The 26,737-nt window shown below is 41.6% G+C and overlaps 1 protein-coding gene across 9 annotated transcripts in view; it reads left to right on the top strand.

Moving 5' to 3' along the window:
• The window catches only part of GTF2I (general transcription factor IIi), a 108,178-nt gene that overhangs the window by 6,370 nt on the left and 75,071 nt on the right, over positions 1–26,737 (top strand). For all 9 annotated transcript variants that reach the window (XM_082294593.1, XM_082294600.1, XM_082294598.1 and 6 more), the window contains exons 2-3: positions 13,564–13,669; positions 14,683–14,821. In XM_082294593.1, the coding sequence (XP_082150719.1) occupies positions 13,571–13,669; positions 14,683–14,821 (238 nt within the window). In that variant the 5' untranslated portion in view covers positions 13,564–13,570. The remainder of the gene's footprint in view (positions 1–13,563; positions 13,670–14,682; positions 14,822–26,737) is intronic.

The raw sequence follows: 26,737 nt of genomic DNA, 5'->3' as shown, positions 1-26,737 counted from the left end.
GATGATCTTGCCTTGAACATCTCTTAGGACATGTACTCTTGTTCTTGTTAACAACTGTACCACAAAAACCACTATGTTCCTCATTATCTGTTTCTCCACTGATTCCAGCTACATTTATCATCCTGTGTCTACTTCTACATTCTTTTATCTATTTTGCTAGTTAGTCTTTAAACTCTATTTTGCAACTTTGAGGGAACTGAAAGTTTCTATCCTCCATGTTGTCTGTCAGTCAGGACAGTATTTGGCAGAGTTAAATATTCTGAATTGTATCTTGGCCCAGAAGGCAAAGAAGCCAAGAGGTGAAAGCTGCAACAGCCAAGATTAGTCTAGTTTAGTTTGATTATTTTTTTATTAATTATTTTTTATATTAGTTATGTATTTTGTTGTGTTCCTTCTTTGTAATTGTCACTGAAAATCAGGAAATAAACTCTCCAACCAGTTTGTTAGGTTAGAAAGTCGACATTGCTTTATTCAGCACTGAGGTACATGGGAGATTGCTCCACCGAACATGTACCCCAATTATCAAAACTTTTAACTCTTTATACATTTTATCAAACAAAGGAATTAGTGTTCATTGACTACAAGCTACATAGTTCTCTTATTAATAAGTAGTCTATCTTCTATTGTTTAATGATTTCTTGCTTGTCATTCTAATTAGTCCACATTTTCACTCTTTTTGTTATATTTTTCCCAGATAGGGAGAGTTACAGTACAATTGCTGAATTGTCTTTGTTAATTTTTTCGTTTTCTCTGGTTTCTGCAAGATACCCTTGTGGTCTATAAATTCTGCATTCCTGGTGTCCACTTCTCAGAAGTGTATCTCTCTCCCAGGCTTTCTTAACTTCCTTCTCCAGGTCTGAGAGCATCAAAGCATGTCAAGCCCTAAACTTTAGTTTGTTTTTCTAACACATGAACATCACCCACAGCTTTCCCATCAGTGATTATCTGTTTCACAGGTTAAATCTTCCCTCTTGTTGATTAGGTTCCTACAATTTCCGACACTGCTGCATAAACTCCTTTTTAAAGAAATAGCACTTGTTTGGTACCGTCATGAAACATGTAGTTTTGTACTCTGCTGAAATAACTTTTTCTCCCCAAATAGTGACCCATGGGGATCTAGCAGGAGCTGTTTGTCTTTCCCTATGGGAATATATCTTCAGTGGTTTGTAAAGTTGAGTTCACACAAACTTGCATCCAACTGTATTTTAGGGTTCTCGGGAGTTACCTTCTTTTTCATCAGTGTGTCAGGATTTGGTTTAGTGTTTGTAATGCTGGGTGAGGGGGTAGCAGAGAGGTGTATGCTCTGGCATCCACAGCTGCTTGTCTGGAGAGTTGCAGAAAAGGGATAGATGTATCATTTTGGGAATACCTGCTTGCATGCCTCTGGTGAAGGGTAAAAACTATTGCTTATTAAGACTCTTCTCTAAGAAACACGTATTCTTTCAATCCCCACCCCAATTTCCCATATGTATTCTTTATATGTTTATATGTTGAAATAATGTATTCTTTATATGTTTTTTTTCTTCATAAAGCTGAAGTATTGTTTTGCTTTTACTTTTTGTGTGTCAGACATGCAATTCTAGAGAGGGTATCTGTTACCTCTGGGTTTCTCAAGGTTGGCGTGTCTGCCTCGTGTGAGTAAAGGAGCAATGGAAAGTAACTGTGCCTTGTGTTTTTGTTCTCTCTTGTCCCAAGTATTGCAATTGTTTTTGTTCTGAAAAGTAGAAGTCATCAAGAAACATGAGGAGTGACATACGTGTTGGTTTGGTGTGAGAGACTGGAATTTTAAAGGTTAATGATTCAAACAAGTGGCATTTTGCAAAAGCAGCAGGTACTTTGCTGAGGCCAGGTTTGTACTTCCTAACCAAAGGGAAGGAGAGTTTTTGGGTATGTGGTGATTAAACCCCTGATCTGTATAAGAAGAGCCCAGGTGCAGAGGGAATGCACACCCACCACAGGAGCATGACTAAGACAAATCGACCTTTGTTTAACTGACAAGATGGATTTTAATCCAGATGGGGGAGAAGGCTGGTAAGAACCATCGGGGACCGTCAAAGTCAAAGTGCCTCCAGACTAATTTCTGAGGCCTTCCACAATAGGATTGTGCATGACCAGCAGTGTTGCACCAGACACTGTAAATCTCCTCCCTTCAGGGGAGGCATTTGGGTGTTCCCACCTGGACTGAACTTACACTAACCCATTGAACTCCATGTTTCACGAGCTTCCCCTACCCCTGATGGATCAGGACTACAACCATCACTTTGACCAACAGATATCTAAGCTGTAACAATCAAATCTTGTTGCTGGATCCATGGGTAGTGATATTTATCCTCTCCACTATCTACTCTTATCCTTTCTTCCCCTTTCTTTCTTTTCCTTATATATTTTCTTGTATGATGTCTTCGTATTTCTACATTGTTATATTAATGTAGAAAATAACCGAAACAGCTACATACCTATTTTCCATTGCAACTAAATTGTTCTAAAATAAACCTGCCATATACGTGCATAAATATATATGTATACTTATATATGTATATGTACTGATCTTTCACTGTTCATTCACTCTAATCTGCCCCAGGGGACCTATTAACATGAACCTCATTTACCCTGCCTTAAGGGGTGGATTGTAACATTTGGTCTTTAGTTTTTTCCTTCTAAAAGGAAAATTCAGGGATTTTTTAGCTCTGTACTGTGGTGGTCTTCACCTTAGGTGGTGTGCTGGTCCTAACTGCGATAGTTAGTTTTCTTACTAGCTGGTAAAGGACCCTGTTTTGGATTTCTTCTGGAAACAGTGATGATAACTCAGGGATGTTTTCATTATCTCTGAGCAGTATTTGCACAGAGCCAAGACCTTTTCTACTTTTCACCCCACCAGTGAGGAGGCTGGGGGTGCGCAAGGAGTTTAGGAGGACACAGGTGGGACAGCTGACCCCAGGGCCATTGCAGATGGCATGGTGTCATGCTCAGCATACAGAGCCGGGGGAAGAAGGGAGGGGCGGACATTCAGAGTGATGGCATTTGTTTTTCCAAGTCACTGTTAGATGGGATGGAGCCCTGGTGTCTTGGTTCAAGACAATTTTAAGAGGTAGACACTCTCATTAAATGAGTTACCTCTGCTTAGTTTCAACCCATCCCTTTCTACCAATAAAGAGAAAAGGAATATGAGCAGAGATAAATGAAAAAACAACAGTTTACTAACAAGCAACAGGCAAAAAAATAACAGCAAATAATCACTAGGTACAAAATTGCTAAATCTCACCAACTGCTGGGGAACAAAGGGGCACCCAAAATGGCAGAAATATGCCTTCCAAGATGGTGCCTGCCACAGGTGAGCACGTGTAGGGAGGCAAAGGGAAAATGGTATCTGACCCTCCCCCCAAGAAGATGGCCTTCGCAGGCAACTGTGTGGTCTGGGAGACAAAGGGGAAGGATGGTGGCAAACCGTCCAGGAAAGGTGAGAGCTTACAGAGCAGTGCTAGTGGCAGGTAAGAATTGCTGGGGTGTGTGAGATCAGTGCTACTGCTCACTGAACATGCTGGACTCCGCCAGTGTTGGTGCTGACTGCCTCAGGTCCCTGCTCTGATGGCAGAGGGAGAACTGACTCTCCACACCGACAAGCAGTGCCTGAGCCTGGATCAGCTTAGGCTTTGTGTGGCTGACAGGTGTTGCAAAATTCACTCTGAAATGGTTTCTGATTGCTAAATGCAGTTTATCTGAGTTGCTACTGTTGCAAGCCCAGAAAAACTCAAGGGAAACAACCCCCTCATTAGCAGAACCTCAACCTTGAGCAAATGCTACCAGGCAAGAGAGCTCTTTACCCAAGCCAGAAACCACGAGGCCAGAGTGTGCTTTGCTTCAGTGCTCAGAGTTAAAAGCCAGGGCAGCCCTCAGCCCTGTTTCTGGCCATGGCACCAGGCCTTAAAGTAGCAATTTTGGGCACAGATAGATATGGAATACAATAACATTTTGGGTTATCTACAACGCCTGGGGATGGCCAAACACCTGCCTGAGGAAGCAGCTGTTTGGGGCTAAGTTGTAGCTGGGGTTAGATCACAGGCAGGAATGTATTTGGAAGGCTTTACATGGGCAAAGGCACATCTTGGTGAAGTTAAACCAAAGAATTATAGATAGTTATGACTAACTGATCTGGAAGTTTTAAGATTATTAGATAGTGGTACTCTGTTCAAAAGATGTTTTTGAAATTGGTGTTACTGTGTAGCACGAGTTTGGAAAATAATTGCAGCAAGTAGTGCTTAGTCTTGTAAATTCCTAAACATAGACAGTGTTTAGTCCTATATTCACCTGGGTGTGCAAGTGGATAGCTTAGCCTTGACAATAAAGACTGTGTGCCTGATGAGAAGGTATATTTTCACCAGATCACATAGCTGGAATGCAGTCAAAGAGAAGGAACTGGTTTTAGAAGGCTTGTGACCATAAAAAGATAAATGTGAGGAATGGGATGTTCCCCAAATGACCACCAGAGACCCTCAAGAAACTCCAACTCTAATGTAAATGAATTCTGAGAAGGGATTTAAAGATGTAAAAGAATCCATGGGAATGTTTGGCAATACGTATGATTCCAGGGAAATGTGATGAATATGTATTAATTGCATAGATATAAACTGGTATGTTAGATGGCTGGGGGTGTGTGGATACAAATATTGCTGCTAGCAAGAATTTTTCTTGCTTCTTTCCAGTCCCATGGGATACTTTTCTCTCTCAGGGAAGATGTTTGTAAAGTTCTGTTAACTATGAACACCTGCGACCTTGCAAAGCCTTGTTTATGGTATAGTAGAAAAATATTTTGACAATGGATGTTTTAGGATTTTAGCCAATCACCCCAAGGGATGGCTGATCCTTTGTCCAATTAGACTATAAAGAAAAAAGTCTATAAAAGAGTTGTAAAATAATTAAGTAAATCAATCTTGCTGCACAATTCCTGCCTGTTGGATCTCTCTTCTCCTCCCTACCACTGCAGGACACTGTGATAGGGGTGTGCATGTTACAAGCAGCAATCCCCCACCCAGTGCTGAAATACATGCCCGCTTTCTAATTCTGCAATGGCAGTGGTAAAGAGTTTTGTTTTTCCCAACGTTTTTGGTGACAATTTTTAAGGTGTTACACTTTTCTCAAGGCTTTGCATTGGGGATTTACATTGGACAGTGGTGTTGTCATACCCTTTCTAAGAGCTGAATCTTGGAAGAGCAGCCAGGTTCATTAGATCTACTGAACCATAGCCTACTCCTTCTAATAAAAAACACTGCCCCAGTGGTTAAAAAAGGATAGTGGAGAAAACTGATGCTTGAAAGGGAGAAACTGGCAAAATGTGGGGAAAGAAATTAAAATTAATTATTTCATATATGAAGTACTAAGGCCTGAACAACAGGCCCTGACTGAGGCCTGAACAACATGTCCTAAGTGAAAGCTGACCTCTAGATGAACCTTATATATATAACCCAATGTTAAATATTGTCTTGGGGTGACTTTATGTGGTGTATCCCCTATCGCTGCTTTACACCCAGAAATTAATTTTGTGCCTTTCTATGCCTTTAAACGGAGCCTGAGAGGGGGGAGAGACAAAAACTGAGTGTACTTCTTCAGAGCAGTTGTTTCAAGGACACAGAGATGGCTCTCTGTGTTCAGCTGCGGCAGCAGAGCGAGAGTGGAGAAGCACCCTGCTTGCTTCTTTTTCCAGCCAGTTTTTCAGTTTTCTTTCCCTCTGGAGAGTTGAACTTTGTTTTCCTGAGATTTCGATTTTTTTCCCTTCTTTTCTGGACTGTTTCAACATCAGAACACATAGGGAGGATTTTTTTCATCAAGGCCCCGGAGGAGGGCCCATCCCATCCCAGCTCCGAGGAGCAGGGGAGAGGCTACCTACAGAAGTGTACAGGGATTCCTTGTGGAACAGGGGCATAAGATACCCCTGGAAAGATTGGACAACCCAGGGTTGCTGAGGAAAAGCCCCTGAACTGGCCCCTGGCTGCAGGCAGGCCTGGAAAGCACCTGGCTGCAGGCAGCCCTGAGAGTCCTTGGCAAAGTTGTACACTGGTCGGCTCCCCTGCTGATTAGAGGCCATCTAGAGGGACTGGGCGTGAATCTTTGCAAAAGTAGATATAAGCTTGTATAGTTAAACAGTAAAGGGAGAACGATGCTCAAGTCGTATCGGTGTACGTGTCGTTACTCTGGCCAGCTCTCCAGACTCGGTCCCTAACATGGAAGGACTCTGAAATTTTCCCAGGTTTTCTCTCCGCAGTGAGAGGTTTTCTTATTTAGCATTATTGTCCTTTTCCTGTGTGTTTGTTAAATAAATAGTTTTTATCTCTTTCACTTTCCTCTGAGGAAAATTTATTTTTTCCTGAACCTGGTGGGGGAGGGCTGGTTGTAACCTGCCTTCTATCAGAGGATATTTTCCTCCAAATTTGTCCAAACTGGCACATATATATATTTCCCCCCCACACACTCATTAATGAAGTATTATTAGTGATAGAATATATATATCCGCTCATTGGTGAAACATGTATTTACCTTTCTGTATTTAGAAAATAGATGAGTCCACATCTGGCCTTGTTTGGGGGTGTAGGATCAAAGACAACTCCCTTGGTTCCTCCTTGAGCCTTGGCCAGACTTTAGGAGAAGCCCAATAGGAGAAGAATGAAACCAGATGTTTCCACATGAGAAATCATGGTTGTTTATTCAACAGTAGAAAAACAGGACCATGTCACAGTGAAGTCGGAAGCCTCATTGCCTGCAGGTGGATGCACTATAGGGTTTCCCAGTTGCTGGGAGTGGTTCTCCAGTCCTTTGCTGTGACAGTGGCTTCCCCAGTTGTTGTGCATATCTGGATGAAGGGGTAAAGTATTGGGGTAACTGGTGATATATCTTTCTTAATCACAATTGGCAGTCTTTTGTAGTAATAATTAGATGCATTGCTTAGCGTACGGTTTTGTAATTCTTTGCAGTTTGGCATTATAGTAAATTACACTTATTCCTTAAATTGCTGTGTCTTTTGTGCTGACCCTGCCCACTGGCACAATAATATGTGACTCGCTGTCAAGTGGGTAGGAAAACGTATTCTTATGCTTCCACAGTGCAGCAAGGATGTCTCTTGAATCTGCACTGAACACTGATCTGTCATCATGCAGACTGCTTAAAGAATGGGTATCCAAAACCAGGAGACACTGTTATTTTGTACTTTGGAAAGACTCTTCCAAATGTTATTAGAAGACTTATGTGATGATAACCTAATTTGACCCAACTTTGTATCCAGATGTGATTCTGAGATACTGAGGCTGTGCCCCAGTCCTGTGGAACACTTCACTGTTCCCTTGGACAAGCTCCCTGGCTTGATCCACTGTGTACCTATGGATCAGAAATCACCTTCCAGGGATGGGAGCAATTCTGCATGGGGAGACAGCTTGAACTGGCACTTGTCTGATGTGCTTGTGCATCCATAGCCTTCAAATGATTTCTGGAATTTCCTTGGTCTGTTTTCTGGACAAGGTAGCTTTGCAAATCAGAAAGTATCTTGCTGACTTTGGCGAGGGAAGACATGCAGACAATCAGTGTGATTGATAAAGCAAGCTTTGTTTATTGGTAATACAAGGCACTTATATAGTATGAGTATACATGCTTGTCAGTTCTTGATTGGTTTAAACTTATGAAAGCACATTCTTGTTTCTACATAATTGGGTTAGATAAAAGACTACATTGGCAAGCTTCTATTATTTATGTTTTAACTTGAGAAATCAAAGTTCTTCCTCCCCTCTCATGGTCAGTACATCTTATCAGCACAGCACTGTACCTCCTTAAAACTCCCTTTTGGTTCTCAGGCTTGTTTCTCACACAGGCATTTTCTCATGCAGGCATTTGCTTGTACAGCTCTTTTATTGATCTGTACCCTACAGCTCTATCAATGATCCATGTCCCTGATCCTCTAACCATTCTTCAACAAAAATAAGTTTACTCTTGTGTTTTATGTAGCATGATTTTTCACCTAGAATGGGGATATGCTTGTGCCACTGCTAGTTTGGGAGGTGTTGAACTGGTGCAGAACAACTGCATCAGATAGTGAGTAGAGCTATGGGACAAAGGGGAAATGTGTAGTTATCTTCTATTTAATCTTTAATATTGTGATTGTTAAGGTGTCATTTTACAGTCTAAAAGCTATCATGTTTAAAATCACTGTCAGCATCTCAACTCTAAAGGAGTTCCGAAGATGAGCTTGAGAACTCTATTGTGTATCAAAAGTCATGGCTCACTAAAGATTTATTTATGTTATGTCATAATATCCCTTTTCCCTCTGATATTCCACAAGCAATGCCTCTCTTCCTCTGAAGGATAACCCCATCAGCCTCTCTCTCCCCATCAGCCCTGTCTCAGGTTGCTGAAGCCATCAACATAATATGACAATTGTTGTTCCTTTATATTAATTCTCAAAGTTGGCTCCTTTTTAGACCTGTTTGCCTCCTCCTCAGTGTAGCAGGTGCCAGTGTTTAGCGTCTTCATTACTGGAATCCTCAAACAGCTGCTGACTGTGCCACTCCCTGCCAGTTTATCCAGAATGCAGTTCATCCAGAATGCAATTTGCTGGCCTGTGCTTGAGAGCCAGAAGGCTACTAGATGTGTTTTGAGTTCGCAATGTTGATAATTTGGGCTTTTGGAGTTTTTTCCTGTCCCATTCACTTTGTAGTCTGAAGTGCTCTAAGCCCTAGAAACAACACAGTGCCTTTTTTTTTCCAAAGTCAGCACATTATCACATGCAGTGGGCTGCCCTGACTTGTCTACGTATCTAATAGGATACATGTCGCCTTTGAAAACTTGAGCCACATTATGTGGCCAGGTTCTACAGGAGCAGCAAGCTGTGAAGTCTCTTGTTTATCTGATCTGTCTTGTCTTTTGAGGTGATTTTTCTTGACTTGCATGTGGAGTTGTTACAGCTAAATTATCTACCAGTTCTCTCTTCCTCCAGGCATGTCAGGTTATTGCTCTAGATATGTGTAAACTTAACAAGTTGCAACACTCCAACAGAAAAATGTGCTCTTAGAAGCTGCTAAAACTTCATTCTCATATATATCAGTCTTTTATAAACAATTCTAGCAGCAGAGGTATAAAGAAGTCTTGATTATTACTAATGTCTTAAGTAAATTGGAAATCTCCTGAATGACCTACAGAAAGAAGGGGGTTTTTTGTGTTGCTGCTGAAATTTAGTTATTTATTTTAGCACCTTAGTTGAGACTACTTAGCTTTGAGTTAATCCTACAACTGAAAAACATGCAAGTAAGAATGTCACCTTGTGGTTACTGTTACTATAGTCTTTAAAGCTGTGATTTTGGGGCAGGGTGGTGATTGATTGTTTTGAGCTAGGCCATCATAATTATAGGGAAGGTTGTTCTAATACCTGCATCATAATTACAATTTGCCATTTGTTTGTTAATGCCAGTTAATGTTTGTTAATGCCATTGCTGTGTTTATATAGATTGCTGGAATTGCAAACATGCTTATAAAGAAAAAATCAATGTAAATTCAGCTAATCAATTAACATGCATTTTTCTAGGCACAGAGGGCTTGTGGCCTGTCAGTGATTGAGGCACAGACCCAGACCGGCAGGGAATCTGAATCATTTATTCAAAGGAATGAGCTGGTTTTATACACTTTTCCAAGGCACAGTATTTCCTTATGTGGTAGTTCTCACTACTAACGTGACCTATCCTGTGTTGCCACATCAGCAACACACTTTCTAAAGGTCTTTCTGTGGGATGATCACTCGCTGTTCCCCCGTCCGGTCAGCTCCCGGCAGGCTCCTCTGTGGGGGTCTGCCGCATGACATCTCCTCCTCCCAGGGTCTGGGGAGACAAGCTTCTCTGTGCTGCCCTGTGCTCCTTTGTGCTGCCATGTGCTCCTTTGTGCTGCCACGTGCCTCTGCAGGCAGATCCTACAGCCTGCAACTCCACTCCATCTTATTTCTCCCCATAATTCCCCCTTTTTTGTTTTATACAAACAAGAATCATGAAACAAAACATATTTAACATGAGAACGTGTTTGGCCCACTGCCTGAACCAAATAAGCTCCATCACAAAAGCAGTATCTTTCTTATGAACAGGGGGTTAGATGAAAACACTCAATAACTAGTCTTATGTATGAAGACAGTGATTAAACAGATAGAACTCTGAGAAACAACGTAAAGTTGTCTAAAACTTTTACCACCACCCAGTCTGCAATTGCTGGGAGGTCCTGTTTCACAGTGAAGACTTGGAGAGAGTCTTTCTTGGGCAAGACTTCCAAGTTTACCTCGAAAGAGGGTCCAGCTTTTATAAGATCAAATCAACAAGTCAAAGTGACTTGATTACACCTTTAGGGCAGAAACATCTGGGTCTGATGGTATAATCTCCAGTCAGCCAGGGCTAGGGCTTGGCCAGAGCCTCAAGCCTTGACTGAGAGGTTTCCCTGAAATACTTAAAAAATTGCCTAAAAACTTTATTAATATCAGTTAGGAGGAACGTGACTTCAGAAGAGTTTATCTTTTCCACAAGCTGATTATGAAGCTGAAGTATCCAAGGCTGGTCAGACCACTCTTGCAGGTACCCATCTTGGACCAGAATCTGTGGCAACACAAGCACATCCTCGCCCCCAGGTTATCAATGGAAAGGGGCCTTCCCATTTTCCACTTTCAAGATCCTAACAAGTACTTCAGCTTTTTCTAAGTGAGCCTGTGATCATTCTGAATGCGATTGAAAAATTAAGAACATATAAAACTTTTTGCAGTCTTTCGTGGGGGTATGCCCCATTTTTGCACCCTCCCCCCCCTCTTTTTTTAACAATTTGAACTTGAGAGCACTATAGGTCCGTTCTGCACGTTCACTTGTATGGGCGGAAGCAAAAATATATGTGGAAGGAGTAGCAATCGTAACGAACATATTTCAACCAACCAAATTCAGGAAAATGTGTAACATAACATGCAGTTTCCTCACTATGAACAGTAAAATAATGCATCTAATAGAACAACAAGTGTGCACTGAGTAAAAATAAGCAAGGTTGTTATCCTCAACTGCTTAAATACTTCACCATTTCACAGAATGTATATAAATCCAGGCTTTGGACATTACAATTATAATAATATTAACTCTCTAAGTGGTTTCAAAAGGTAACAAGCCCTGAGTCAGAAGCTGCTGCAGGATGAGAGGGTTGCCGTCTTTCATTCCAGTGGTAACCTTTTTTCCACATCAGGGAAGCAGCAACGTGGGAGCTGTTCTTCCAGTTTCTTCAAGTAGGAAAAGAGTACTTCGAAAAAACATATCAGTTAATTTCTGCTTGAAAATATAGCTTACAAATTATGATTATTACAGGAACATCCCTAACAAAAAGCAATTAGAACAATGCGGTTCTAATTGACAAGGTGGTGTGGTAAAAAAGCAATTTTTGGGATAGGGTCCAGGATTGTGGCAACATTTTGAGTAACAAAACCAGAAGAGTTCTATGGACCAGCTGCAGGAACGACATACCTAGCCCGCAGCCACCCCCGCACAAGCCAGTGCAAATGCTGAATGCTGCAGCCACCTCCCACCCCCGAGGAAGGGGCCGTCGGTCCACTCAGTCCTTTTCTCCAGCACAGTATCAGCTCCCGAGGGTCCGCAGGGAATGGGAGCCTGGCTGTAGCAGCACAGGTCGGGCGGCCGTGCGGGTCCTGCCAGCTCGTCTCCTCCCTTCCCATATGCAGAGAGCCGCGCTCGCGCCACCAGATTCGCTGTGTTGCTGGCAGGGTGTTCACCAGCACTTCCCAGCTCTGCCATGTGCTCACCACTGCTTCCCAGCTCTGCCATGTGTTCACCAGCACTTCCCAGCTCTGCCATGTGCTCAGCACTGCTTCCCAGCTCTGCCATGTGGTGGCCGCTGCTTCCCAGCTCTGCCATGTGTTCACCACTGCTTCCCAGCTCTGCCATGTGCTCACCGCTGCTTCCCAGCTCTGCCATGTGTTCGCTGGTGCAGCACAGCTCTGCCATGTGCTCGCTGCTGCTTCCCAGCTCTGCCATGTGTTCGCTGGTGCAGCACAGCTCTGCCATGTGCTCGCTGCTGCTTCCCAGCTCTGCCATGTGCTCGCCGCCATGTGCTGGCCGGTGCTGCGCGCTCACCGGTGCCGTGCCCCCGTGGCCCTGCACGCTCTCCCCCCCCGTGTCTGCCACCGCCGCCACTGCTGCACTCTTGCAGAGGGCAAACAGAGAGGGAACACGCTACCAGGAAGGGCCCCCCCAGCTCCAGCCACTTGCCGCGACCCGGCTCCAGCTGATGCTGCATGGCACGTGGCGGCGTGAGCTCTTCTACGGTACCGTCCGGTTCCCCTCCAGGGTCAAACGGGTCGGGGGACGAGGGGCCCCTTCTGGTTCTCCTCCCTCAGCCCCAACAGACTTGCGGTTCACTGGCAGCACAGAAGGGGTCGGCACAGCTGCTGCGGTGGCACAAGCGTCTTTCTTTATGCGGTCTCTGGGTGCTGCATGCACCATGAGCGCCTTACACACTGTCCTCCACGGACACAAAAGCTCCATCAGCGCTGCATCGCCTTGCGCAGCTTGGTCCCACAACACGTCACTTAAAGCATCCCATGTCCAAGGATCAAAAATATTGGTCCTATCTAAAGTTCAGTCACAGTCTTTTGCCCAGAACAAGAGTCTGTTCAAATCTGTAGACTCAACTTTCCTGCCATGTTTCTTTAAAATCCGTTCCAACGTCTCTGTGACATTCTGTTAGTGGGATACACCATCCCCCGTCGTTCTCCATGGCTCACCTACAACTTGCAGGGATCAATCGCTGGCCAGCTTCCCTCCCGGCTTCTTTCAGCAGCACTTCAAGTCCCACAGGGCTCACCAATGGACACGCAGTTAGGCGTATAATAAATTCCTCACACAGGGACACCATTTGTCGGTGATTGAGGCACAGACCCAGACCGGCAGGGAATCTGAATCATTTATTCAAAGGAATGAGCTGGTTTTATACACTTTTCCAAGGCACAGTATTTCCTTATGTGGTAATTCTCACTACGTGACCTATCCTGTGTTGCCACATCAGCAACACATTTTCTAAAGGTCTTTCTGTGGGATGATCACTCGCTGTTCCCCCGTCCGGTCAGCTCCCGGCAGGCTCCTCTCTGTGGGGGTCTGCCGCATGACATCTCCTCCTCCCAGGGTCTGGGGAGACAAGCTTCTCTGTGCTGCCCTGTGCTCCTTTGTGCTGCCATGTGCTCTTTTGTGCTGCCACGTGCCTCTGCAGGCAGATTTTACAGCCTGCAACTCCACTCCATCTTATTTCTCCCCATAGTGGCCTGATCATGCTACAGCATTTTAACTTTTGAATGTTTAGCTCCAGCTTTGGATGAAACAGCAGGAAGCATGAAAGAATAGAAGAGCAAGCACTTTCTCCTGTTAGTTTACCTATTTATTTGGTTGCTTGTGTGTTGTGAGCTGTGTTCTATGGGATTTTAAATTTTTTTTTTTCTTTGCTTGTATAAGAGAGGTTTTCATTTTCTTGCACTGTTGTATGTATCTGAAAAGGTTTTTTCCTTTCGTCTTACAGGAGGAAAATGGCTCAAACTACTGCACCAGCAACATCCATCCATGATGAGGAATCCTTGGAAAGCAGAATGGTGGTTACATTCCTCATATCAGGACTTGAGTCAGTGGTTAGTAGAGAAGTTAAGCTTCTGTGTCATAAATCTGTCTTGGTATTTGCAGGATTACTCCAGTATATTGCTTCCCACTGGGCAGCAGGGAAGGTGGATTGTTGTATCTTTACCATATTGTGTGTTGTCCAACCAGCTGTAACTCTATCTTTGCTTGGGATAATTCATGCTAACAGTAATCTTATTTCTTGTGGTGTGGTTGTTTTAAAAATTATTTTGTCAAATAAAAAAATGAGAAGTATTTGTTGATTGCTTAGGTACAGCATGGTTGAACGGCAAGAGTGTATTCTGGTCTTTGTCATATGAAATGTAGAGTGAATAAATCATTTTGAGGCTAATGCCTTGTCCTTAGCTGCTGTACCAACTCAACAAAACTTGTTCAGAAAATACTTCTTTTTGTTGGCATATCACCTGTTTTGTAGAAGTTATTTAACTGTGTGGTGGGGTTTATGGTTGGCTGGGGCTGTGAGTGGAAATGCCTGTCCTGTTTCCTTGAAGTTGGGGCACTGTCAAAATTTGGTTCTTTAAAATTGGAGTTTTTTAATGATAAGCAAGAACAAACATTTTCTTTTTAGCAATGAGACTTTGAGTGGAACAGTTACAAGACAATAGATTGCAAGTCTTTTATTCCATTGGATATATTTGGTTCTTAAAGCCTTTGTGTCACTTTTTCTTTGTTGAAAGTTGGAGTAAGACAGTATGATTAACATGGAAGTGATAATTTAACATGGATTAATGTCATAAATCATTTTAATTAAAACCAATGCATCTCTGAGTCTATACAAAGCCTTAATTTTGCTAATGCATCTACAATGCTTTTAATATTTCTGATGAAAAGCTTTCCAGATGTGTAAATTGTGCTTTGCTGCTGGCTGATGCTGTGTTGCTCACAGTACCTTCTGAAGGGTGGATGTTGGCAGCAGTATAGTAGTTGTTTTACATGATATCACATACATTTTTATTAACTGTATCTTAACTATGCTAATAAAAGCCTTTTCTTTTTCTTTTTATAGTGTAAAGAACTTGCCAAGTCCAAGGCAGAAATTGCCTGTATTGGTATATATGAAAGAACTGTTTTTGTAGTTGGAACTGAGAGAGGAAAAGCCTTTGTCAACTCTAGGGAAGATATTAAGAAGGATTTTAATGAATACTGTAAGTTTTGATGTTTTATTTTTGTATGTCACAAGCTGCATAATGTGTGTATATATATATGTATAGTAATATGTATAATAATACTAATAACTTTGGGGAGCAAAATTCTGTCTATCATTGCTGCATGCTATAATTATGTTTGCTGTGGCAAATTGAGCTGTTTAGGAACATAAAAGTGAGCAGTAACAGTGGTCTTGTTTGGAATGTTAGTTGTACAATGGCTGGAAATGTTCATTTTTTCTTAGATAACGTGACAAACTAGTACAGTAAGAAGTACTAGACTGACCACCCTTATAATACATCCTGCATTTCCTAGTGTGTGTTAACTTTTCTTTGTATCCCCTCCTCCAAACTTTTTTCCACTCTGGAAGACTGAGGAGAACACTGAACAGGTAGAGGAGTACTTCTATCAGCTCAGGTGGTCCTGGTTCTTCAAATCACTTCATGCCTTACTAAAGCAGATGCACAGTTTTGACAAAATAGTATTTTTTCATGTAGCTTTTTAATATCATTTTTATTTAGTAGACAGAAGTATGCATCTGTACCGTAATGACTTAAAATTACATCTGCATTACTTTTGTACTCCTTTAAGTACATCTAGGGTGTGCTTTTTGTTTAATTTCATTTTTACAGTAAAACAGTGGAACTTTTGTGTTCATAAAACTTGATTCATTGAGTACAGGACAGTACTTTTAGGGATAGGTTTCAAAGATTCGGTGACTATTTGGGGGAGCATTGATGTGTTCATTTAGGGAAGTGGTAGTGGTGGACAGTGCCTAATGAATAACAAAATGTACATTTATTTGCCTAGGGAAAGAGAGAAGATGCAGGTCAAGGGTGGGGTATTGTACTAGTTTGAAAACAAACTTGTGGGAGGCATCAAGTCAGAATAACAATTCAATAGAGAAATAAAAGAAAAAAAAGTAAAGGCAGACAACCCTGGGTTAAACTGACAGAGTCAGGATACAACCTGGCACCCTGTTAGTCAGAGTGATGGTGCCAGTCTGATAAAATGGTGGCTGCAGTCCTCCTGAAGTGATGGATGTGGTTCTGTCGAAGCAGTGATCCTGTAAAAAGGGGCTGCTCTTCCTCAGAAGGTCCAGTGGTGGCTGTGTAGCTCCTGTCCTCTGGGAATCCAGTGGAAAGGTTGTCTCAGGTGTTCAGAATCTCAGATTATATCCAGGATGGCATGCTTGGTTCCTCCCTCTGGGTGGAGCATCTCATAATGGGATGATGAGTCATGTGGCAGGGCATTGCTGGGCTCATTAACAAAAGATAGTCCGGAGGCAGGAGGCAAGGAAGCTGCCCCACCTGGTTTCAACAGCTCATGAGGATGGTCATAGAATACACTGCAACCCAGGACGGGTATGATAGAAGAATCAGTCTGAGGAGGAGTTTAAAAACAACTGTCAAGTTGTTGTCAAGTTAAATACTGCTTGGAAAGCAACTATGTTTTGTCTGTAACAGAAAGACTTACTCACAAAAATGCTTTTGCTGCTAGGTAAAATTCTCTTGGAGGCTCTGTCTCAAGGTCGGTTGTTTGTGGTAGGGCTCTAGGTTTCTTTGTCACTGTCCTACTGGCATGGACAGTGACTTTCTGTGCACATACTTACTCAAATGAAAGTCACCATGATGTTGGGTTGTAACAGATCACTGATATCAAAATGTAGAATTGCAACCTGATTGAGGAATTAAGTATAAGATGAATCCTTTTCTTTTTTTTTTTTTTTTGCATTTTTTTACAGGGACAATCTTCTAATACTGCTCTTTGTGAAAACTGCTATCTGAGTACTGGGGTGGGAGTTCAGTTTTGCACCTGATTTCTTTTTTTGTTCTGTTTTTCTTGCCTAAAGGCCTTCCCTGACATCCTAGGTACTATGTTTTATTACCAGTACAGTGCTATCATGGGCCCTGATATAACAGGGCCTTTGTGTACTGGACACATCTATTAGTAGGGAGTTTGAAATTATGGAGATTTGCTGTTTGATCTCCTGGCTAGATCTCTCTTTCAGATTTTGTACTGTGGGAAGCACTGGTTTGTACTGTGGGAAGCACTGGCTTCTCATCCATGCTTGTGTTTGGCTGTATGAGATATGGTTTCTATAGGTGCATGCCTGTGTTTAAATCCTACATTAGTTTTGATAATCCTCAGCTTTTGCTTTATTCCAGTTACAAGATACTCGTTCTTGGGCTGTGGTTTTGTACGGTCAGCCTGATAAGATTAAACAATATTAAATTTGAAAACAGTGTTTTCATTATGATTCTTGCTGAACATTATGCTGTAGATCTGTGTGAACAAGGTCAACTAATGTCAGTCATTGCTTTCATGGTTTCACAAAGTGCACATCTCCCATGCTTTCAGGGGAATCTTGATGCTGGAAGTAGTTTTCTTCTGTCCTGACAAAGATGTTGATAATTCCAAAAAACATTACTTCAGAACAACAATTTTTAGAAATAATAGCATTACATATTCCTGGTGATGCTGATTGCATCACTGCCTTTGACAGCTTTGAAGTCTTGATGAAATTTATAGTATAATACCTTTTGCTCTAAAATGTAGAGCTGTGGAGGCAACAGTTCCTTTCCCCTTGTACCGTGTTTCTTCAGTTCAGTATGAAAGTGAGCAATAGGCAGTGGTAGTTGAGATTTTAGTAGGTGTTTCATAAGAATCCAGGAAGGACACAGTTCTTTGTATTTTTAACAAGTGAGAGTTGAGTCCTTCTTGTTACTTTAGGACTAATAAAAGCTTCTAAGAGATTCTTACCTTGCTGTTAGAATGAAACCTTAAAAAATTCATCTGTGATGTCAGTCTCTGGAGCACATGGTGCTGACAATATTGAGAATTACCTCTTCACTTGTGGGTATCTTCATTTTTCTTTAAATATGGAAACAGAAGTTTAGTTACTAAGCACACCTCTGCTTATGTCTGACTGTGCAAGCCAGCACCTATCTCCAGTCTTTATTTCCACATTTTTCACAGCTCCTCACAGCTCCCAGCTCCTAATTTGAGTAGTGTATGAAAAGTTTTCAGAATTTGTGGGGCTCAAGCTTCAAACCTGCAGCTTTTTTTTTTTTAAATTAGTGAGTATAAATTAGTGGGCTAAACTGATGAAATGTATTTATGAGGTTTATGAAGGAAATAGCATGTACACTTTTAAGCAGTACAGAACTGATAAAAATAATAGTAGTTCAGTGAAGCAGCGCTGGAATTTGGTTTCCTGTGGCTTTCATTCATGATGACTTTCACCCACATGGATTCCCTAACACCTTGCCACAGGGCAAGGAGGAGCCTTGCTCATATCTGGTTTGCCTTGTTACCTTAAAAAAATGTGTTAGGAGTTAATTATAACAATGCTTTTAAAAATCTTAGTATGGGTTGTGTAATAAGTGTTGAAAAGCCACTCACCAGGCATTAATTATTTAAAACTGAGTCAGATAATGTATTCTTCTGAGCTCTGCTTAATGAAGATGGCTGTGAGCCCTATGTTGCAGTGAAATGGACTGGTTCAATCAGTTTAGAACTAAATGTGCTTGTATGCAGAACACGTGATTTGGGTAACCTGCAGTGTCTGATATTCTAGGCCTGTGTAAGGAATTGTGTGTTGAAAGAGCGTGTACTTGGAGCACCTGCTCATATTGAGCACATGGACAGGTGTAGATACTTGTGCACTGTAAGCAATCAAGATCATACACATCTTGCTCTAACAGTACCTCTTTGTTTTAGTTGCTGTCCCCTGCTAAAGTGTATTGTGTGGTCCTCAGTTCCTCTTGCATGGCCTTGGCAAGATGAAGTGCCTCTGTCATCTGTGGATTGCTGTGGAGTTGTGGGTTATCAGCTGTCCTGAGCAGGTGACTTAGTCCTGGGGTATCTGAAGAACGCTGTTCCCTTCATGTGCTCATATTTGTCATCGTGGCAGTTTCCCTTGGGCTCTGTGGAATTAATTCTCATTTGGACGTGAGCTGGAGATAGTTTATAAAACAACCAAAGAAACCCCAAAACCCAGAGGAAGCCTTATTTTCCCCTGATTGTATTTGCCTGTTAGAAGGGAACTTTCAGAAGAGCTTCCTGACTCAGAAGCACCTTTTTGGTCACCTGTTCAGGACTTTGAAAGATATTTACCCGGAATTATGTGTTCCATCCCATCTGCCAGGGAGACAATTCTTCTCCAAGAATCCTGGTTGCCTCTGCTAGCATTTCCACTGGTACTGGCTGCTACACCATTAATATGTAGGTTGCAGGGAAACTTAATCATTCTGGCTCTGCAACTTTTGGCCAGCTCTCCCAGTCATGCCTCTCTTTTCTTCAGTGGTGCCAAGACTTTGAGCTCACTTGCCTGAAATGAGCCAATCTTTTGTACCTGTAGGTGGTTCGTCTTGGTCGACAGGTCATTTATTTTTGGAGTCTTCATTTTTCTTCTGATGGCCTTGGGTTTCCACACTGATCTTAACAATGCATCTGGTATGGGCCAGAGTTTGACTTCAAGTCCTGCTAGAGACTTTGGGCCAGGGTCTTTCACTCTTCTTCCCTGTACCTCCATGTCCATCCAGCCATAGGTTGCGAGAACTTCTTGTAGTTTCAGGCATGCTCAGAATCTGAGTGTTTTTAATGAACACAGCCATTCCTCCTGCTCAGGATGAATGAATGGAATGCAATTCTCCACAGACTTTATGGGAAAGATTGCTCAGCTTTGGCTCCTCAGTATGTTTCTTTGGTATGTGAATTACTGTTTCCTTTTGGATGTACTCCATAATCTGCAGGCGAGTAAAATGGTTCTTCCCATAAACTAGGCTACTGTGGACCTGCTTGAAGATCTGCAGCTAGGCTTCTGTCTCACTGAATCCTTCTGGCCTTTAAGAAAATAGAGCTATCAGGTTTTCTGGGGAATTCTTATTCTGATATTGTGCTCCTTTATGTCTTTATAAGCAATGTAATGCTTCAGCAGTTTAAAGTGGGATGGAGAAAGCAAACAAAACCAGAACCTTGAAAGACTAGATCTTACTGGCTTAAAAAACAAAACACACTTAAAACCACCATGTCTCTAACAGGATTGGCAACTACTTGAGAGTCTCACTACTTGTGAGACTACTTTGGCCTGTTGTAATTTTCAAATGAATACCTGAAATTGGCATTTTTGTCTTGTAGTATCTTGTCCCTATATTCTAGAGAGATCTAAGTGTCTCTGACTGAAGTTACACCATGTCTAGTGTCTTGCTATGTGAATGCTGGCTTCCTACTCCACAGCTGTAGTTACAGCTTTGCAGTAATTGTCCTCACTTCAGGTTTTGACTTCCAAAGAAGCTGCTGTTCACTGTGCATGATCTCTCTGGAGAATGAACTTTTTAGCTTAATATCCAAGAAGGTTTCAAATGCACAAAAAGACTCAGTAGAGCAGTTCTTTAGTATATAAGGATATACAAATAGGATTTTGAGTAGTCAGTCTCTACATCCCACCTCCACTGGAGACCATGAAGTCTACTTCATCCCAGCTGTTCATCCCCATAGGCTGGTCCTAATTGATGAGATGTGCCTGTACTCCAAGTTGCCTGACTAATACGTTTTTTCCAAAGTAGAAGTATTTTGTGAAATAAAATAGTCAATACTTCTTTTGTGATTGAGGTTTAAAAAATTGTTAATATTCTCTGTTGTATGACACTGGGTGCAATTAGTTCTAATACTGGCAGTAATAATAGCAATGCTAGCAACAGGGCCAGATGTACAAAACAACTTAGGTACCTAAAAATCTAGAACAGGGCTTCTGAAAGTCAGTGTGACATCTAGTTATAGGCATCTAAATAGCTCATAAATCAGTATTTTTGTTTGTAACTGTGTTTTCTTTGTAGGTGGTAGTATCTAAAACACAGGTACAGAAATACATGACTTCAGTATTTTCTAACCAAAGCTCAGTGAAGTGTATAACCTATTGGTATAAATATAAATTTTCCCACAATGAAGCTCTAATTGGCATGTCCTGCTGGCTTCTTTCATTTTTCTAATGGATGAACCTATTTACATTTTGATCCTGCCTGTGTATCATGTATGTACATTCACCATAAGCAATGCTGAACAAACTGTTGTACTGCAGACCAGAGAGCATCATGCACAGATCTGGGGTTTAGAATCTGGTAGGTAGGAGTCAAGCTACAGTAGCGTGAACCTTTATATTAATTCAGTAGCTCTATGTTAATTTTAAGCTAGTGATGAAAAATGGATTTGAAATCTGTTCAGATAGCCCCCAACACTGTAGCTTGCTAGTTAGTGTGAGTACTGTTCTGCTAGTCTGGATGTAGTCTTTCTATCATACTTTATTTGGATGCTGCAGTAATGATGTCAGTAAAGTATTAATATATTTGATTTGCTTCTTCCTTACTGTTATGATTACCTCTGGTTATGCACTGTCTGTCTAGTCATGCCTGTAGTAATATAGAAACCATATCTAAATGGTGTGTTTAGCTTTTCAGCTCTAAAGCAGGATGTCTCAGATTTGAAACTGAGCAGAGACTGAATCCCCTGACCTATATGGAAGCAGCCTAATACCTTTTCAAGTATTACTCTAATAACAGAGGTTGTTAGTGGGTCTAACGGCCATTGATTGTGTTTGTTTACATTATGTCTAAAGGACAGTGTTCATCATTGTCTCAGATTATGTGCTATGGTATTATAGTGAAAATACCATTCTGGAGCTAGCTGACATCTTTTTATATTGCTCAGAGCCTAATCCCTTGATACTAATGAAGTTAGTTTAAAGATACCAGGTTTTTTTGAAGATCATGTGCCAGTGTGGAAACTTATTTCCCACAGTCATTGTCTCTGGCCTTGAAGTATTCTGTGGCCAGCAGATTTCTGTGGTGTTTATGCTCCTGAAACTACAGGATATTTTGGAAGATAAAGGAATCATTGAATTGTAGATATAAATAGTAGATCAAAGAAAAATAATAAGAGCCAGGCAGAGGATTAATGCTGACAAAACACTGGTGGACTTGCATGTATGTATGATGTCACTGATCTGCTACCTATTTAATGCAAATGGGGACTGTATCTGTGATTCTTGCTTTAGCTTTTAAAACAATGTCTGCTGAGTATTTATTTTGAGTATCTGCCGGAACAGGCTCTTCCCAGTCACTGTTAATAGGAACTTAACCCAGCTGTGGCTCTCAGTTTTGTTCCTGAGTTTTCACTTCCCTTTTGGCAACGGATAACTTGGAATAACTTATGCTTCTCCCAGTGGCCAGACCAGCAGAGACAGGTGGCTGCTCCTGGCCACTCTGACTGTGGCTTGCCACCATTGCCCAGACTTACTGTACTGGCAGACATGATGTATTTATTCCTGCCATGTCTGTCACTTGGGAGTTAAGACCAGGCATCTCTTCTAGTGGAAGGGATCATGTGATTGTTCTCTTGTCCTTTTAACATTACCTGAGCGAGGTTGCATCCTGCCTGTTTAGTGATGTGTTAATGCTAACCTGCCTGTCTCTGTTTGGGGTCAATTAGGGAACGGTTTCCTAATCTTTTTTTCTAGGGAGAGGTGTGCGCAAGGTATATAAGGATATCTTTGTTTATTCAATAAAATAATCCTCAATGATCTCAGAGGTCTTTTCCAAACTAGTTAATTCTGTGATTCTGTGGAAAAAACATGAAGCTTCAGATGTTCTTACTGGAAAGCAGGGACACTTTTCTACAGACATTGTGTCTGCCACCAACACTTTAGGATTGTGTTTTCTCTGTGTTATTTACATTATACTCTGTTGGAAGCAGTAGTTCATACTTCGCATCTGTTTCTGTCCCACCCCTAGCTTTTGGGGAGAATTTTTCTGTTGCAGTTTGTAACTGCTTGATAAATTAGCTGAACTGTGTTAACCTAAACCTTTTTGGATTTTCAGTCACTTCCTGTTTTGTATTTGCAGAAATGCTGCTATGAGTTAAATCACCTACACTTAAGGATGTGACCATTTTATTCCTAATAAATCACGTACTTAGAAATTAGTTTAAAGATGACATTCCTAGCACTCACCAAGCGGTTGCAAGTGATAAAAGTAAAATCTGAAGCAATCATCCCTGTCTTTCTTACTGTAAGACCTGGGGGTTTTTTTGCCATTGTTGTCTCCATTTGAGCTCACTTAAATGGTTCAGCTTGCAATCCCCTTTTGCTTAACCTTTTGCAATGCAAATAAGGTAGTTTCTGTGGTACATATTTTTCATATATCATGTGTTCCTTATCTGAACTCATTCTTCTCCTCCTCCTGCTCCTCCTAGATCTTTGTGATGTCTACGTGTTTGTGAAAGACATGGAAATAATTTTCCTATAATTTAGCTTTACCTTGTGACCTGCTATACTCTCCCTTTACTACCAGTTTCCCTTCTTTTTTCCCCAACTTCCTGGATTGATAAAAGGGTTTTACCTGAAGTGGATGATGGCCAGCTCAGCTAGCCATGCATTTTTTGCATGCTTTGCAAGCCCTTTCTCATGGCATTAGGGTTGAATTAATCTGCTTTTGTGAAGTTTTACATTATTGGTAATTTCTCATGATTTATGAGTCAGTTCACCCCTTTTCCCAAGTTGTCAAAATAAAAAGAAACTTGCATTTTCAAAACTTCTGCGACATAGTTAGACACAAGTTATTTGCCTCTGATAGATAACACAGAGAATAGAAACTTTCAGGTCCACTAAAGTTGCTAGATAGAGCTTAAAGACTAGCTAGCAAAAAGAGATAAAAGAATGCACACAGGATGATAAATGCAGCTGGAACCAGTGGAGAAACAGATAATGAGGAACATAGTGGCTTTTTTGACTAAGTTACGTAACAAGAAGCAGCAGCACATGCCTAAAGAAAAATTCAAGGCAAGGTCATCTATAACATTGGTGGCACTCAGTGAATACTACCACCAGAGACCCCTTTAGATGACTCTCTAGGACCATAAAAAGACTTCCAGCAGGAGGCAAATGCATGAATTAGTTCTAGGAAAAGTGATATTATCTAGGAAGTACGTTGTAATAAGTATGTATGAGCATGATGGAATACATACCCTGTTGTAAAGTTTTAGGACACACATTCGATTAGAAGAGATATCCTGAGTGTGTCCAGTGCTGTAATAAAGAATGCCTGCTTTCTAGTACTTCAGATTGTGTTAGAAAGTTAATTTTCTGTCTGGTTTTGCTATCACCTCCCTTCCTTAGGGGTGCTTCCTCTGCTACTGTCATCTGCCTCTCTTACCTGTAGATGTGTTAAGAACAGAGACTCTTGCATGTGGTGTGCCAGTTTGGCTGCCTTTTCTTTTCAGCACCCTTAGCTCTAGCCATGCCCTGCCTAACTCAGAGCTCCCTGCTGTTTTTCTTGGGTTGTTTCAGAGCTGGGTAACTTGTACCAGCCAGGTTGCCTGGCTTGATTGCCACAAACCTTTAATGTTCTGTCTCTGCCTAGCCAGCTAAGGGGTATGAAGTTAACAGCCGGTTTAAAAACCTGTGGGGAAAGTTCAGTCCCATTTCCATGGAAACCACACATCTTGTTCCCTCAGAGGTGACAACAAACAGAAAATTACTGTAGATAGCCAGTCTTTTTGAAATTTCATGGCTAGACAATTCTACCTCAGGTGATTTGCTTTTTGTTTGGTTCAAGTAATCCTTTGATAATTATAAAATGACTTTTCTTTAATTTGAGGGTATTTTCCAGTTTCATGGACTGTAAAGCTGGATGGCCTTACAAAGCTCACAGGATGATTGGGTGAATAACATTATAAACTAAAGCAAAATGCACCCATTTACTTTCCCTCTTTCATTGCAGCGATTTTCCTTAAGCACAAATAATGAAATTTATGTATATGAGCAGTGTCACAAAATTGTTGTTGCTCTCAAGTTACCTCTCAGAGTGCCTGTGCAGGGGCCACATTCATATTCTTAAAATTACTTCTTGTTTTTCTCTCCCTGAGGGATTGAAAGCCACCTGATTGAAAACCTTCTGATGTTTTAAGGTGCCTTAACTGCCATGGGACTGACAGCTCTTTTGCTAGAGGAGTCCTGAGCTCTATCATCTTCAGATACCAAATTGTGCCAGCTCATCTCTGTTTAGCATCTCATCTTCAGGTCTTTTTGTTGAGGAAGTTTCAGTTAAGTAAATTGTTTTTCTGCTAAAGTTTGATTTGTTTCTTATTCTTTGGTGAGATGAGGACGGTGCTGGATTTGTTGCTTGTCTGCAGTGTGACCCAGCAGGGCATTCTCTGCTCAGCAGGAGAAATGCAGCCTGCCTCCTCCCAACACAGCTCTCTGTTTTAGAGGAATGGGGACAGCTGGGAGATTCCTTTTCCAGCTAAGGGGTATGCTGGATTGTCAGATCTGGAGGGAAGGATATTCTGAATAAACAAAACACCTGGATAGTAGAAGAAGAAAAGAGGCACTTAAGCATATCTTGACCCTCATTGCAAAATGAGGGTTGTTGGGAGTTGTGCAGTTGTAATCCTGCTGAATCCAGAAGAGCAGTGAGACTAATTCTGCAGGATGCTCACAACTGAGCAGAACGCTATTCTTTCACCATATAACCATTTGTTCCTCTTCGTGAGCCATTTACCTTGTAAATACAGCCCCCTCATCCCTCTTCCACAGCAGATCTTGTTGCATATGTCCTAGGCATCCCCTCCCAAATGTAGCCGGAATCCTGCTTGGGGCTCCGGTAATTGTGGCAAGGGCTTCGAAGAGCCTGTGAAGTTGTGTAACCTCCAAGGATTCGTGTGTCCATCGGTAGTGCCAGGAGGGGTGAATGCCTGCTAGGTTTGATCAACTGTGCAGGGCTGTTACAAATCTTGCTGTGTTTGAAACTTGGTCTTGTTTGTGAGTCTTGATTAAAATCAGCCAACGAATGTGGGAGAGATTAGGGAGGCAGATGCATAATGTGATCTTAAGAAAATGCTTAAAGATCATGTAATAAAAAAACCCAGTAAGGGTTTGTCTTCTATATAAATAAAAAAAAATCCTTTATCTTTCTGTCTACTTTTCATTTTCATATGAAGTGGGCAGTGTTATCGTCTTAATTTTGGTTTGTTTATTATTTTAGAAAGTGTGGGTACACTTTCTGAAGCTGCTGGCAGTAAAAGCATTTTCAGTGAATCAGTTTCTTACATGGGAAAAAATCCCACTCAAAAAGCTACATTTGATGTAGCTGTAAATGGAAGCTGATGTCTCCGATGTCTCTTATCCCAACTCCATGGGCAAATCTTAAAAGCTGTCATTGATTAAGCACCTGTGTTGCAGGTATATAACAATATCCCAGTTTTGCATTATTTTTCGTGTTCTGGTAGGCTCTGTCATAGCTGCAGAGAAAGCAAAAGTTTCAGGCCTGAAGAGTTGGCAAGCTAAATGTCGCATTGGAGGTGGGTTCCCAGGGCAAGAAGCAGATGTGTCATCTGTAGAGGAAGGACAAGGTTCTCTTTGAAGTGAAGATACGAGTTTTTAAGATGATAAATGTGGTTTTACTAAAAGCATTGCTGCTTCAGCTCATTTCACAGCCCATTTGTAATCAGTTGTTCAAACTGATGTTTGTTTTCTTGTGTCAGTGTAGAATTCTGGTGCCAGCAGTCCTGGTGATGCACATCGCAGTGTTTCAGGCTTACTGCTGTGCTGGCTCGTGGTGAAGTCATGACACAGCTTCAGCACTGATCATGCTCTTGCACAAAGGAACACAGATCTCCCTTGCCTTTCCTTCCAGGTAGGCAAGCATATCTCTGTTGTTTGCCTCTGGTTTTGCTGAGGGATTCTCAGTAAATCTTAGCAAGAATTGAATGATGAGAAAGGAGGGCTGCCACCTGAAACCGTCTCTTCTGTTTGCTTTTTAATACTGGAAGTGTTCTTACTCCCTCAGTCCTTTTGCAATTAATTTTGCTCAGAGACTAGAACAAGATGTAGGGCTGAAATCTTCTCTATTTTGCGTGAT

Source organism: Coloeus monedula (assembly GCF_965178545.1).
Source record: "Coloeus monedula genome assembly, chromosome: 20".
Lineage (NCBI taxonomy): Eukaryota > Metazoa > Chordata > Aves > Passeriformes > Corvidae > Coloeus > Coloeus monedula.
The sequence above is the reverse complement of the archived record's forward strand: the minus strand, read 5'-3'. Positions and strand labels throughout refer to the sequence as shown.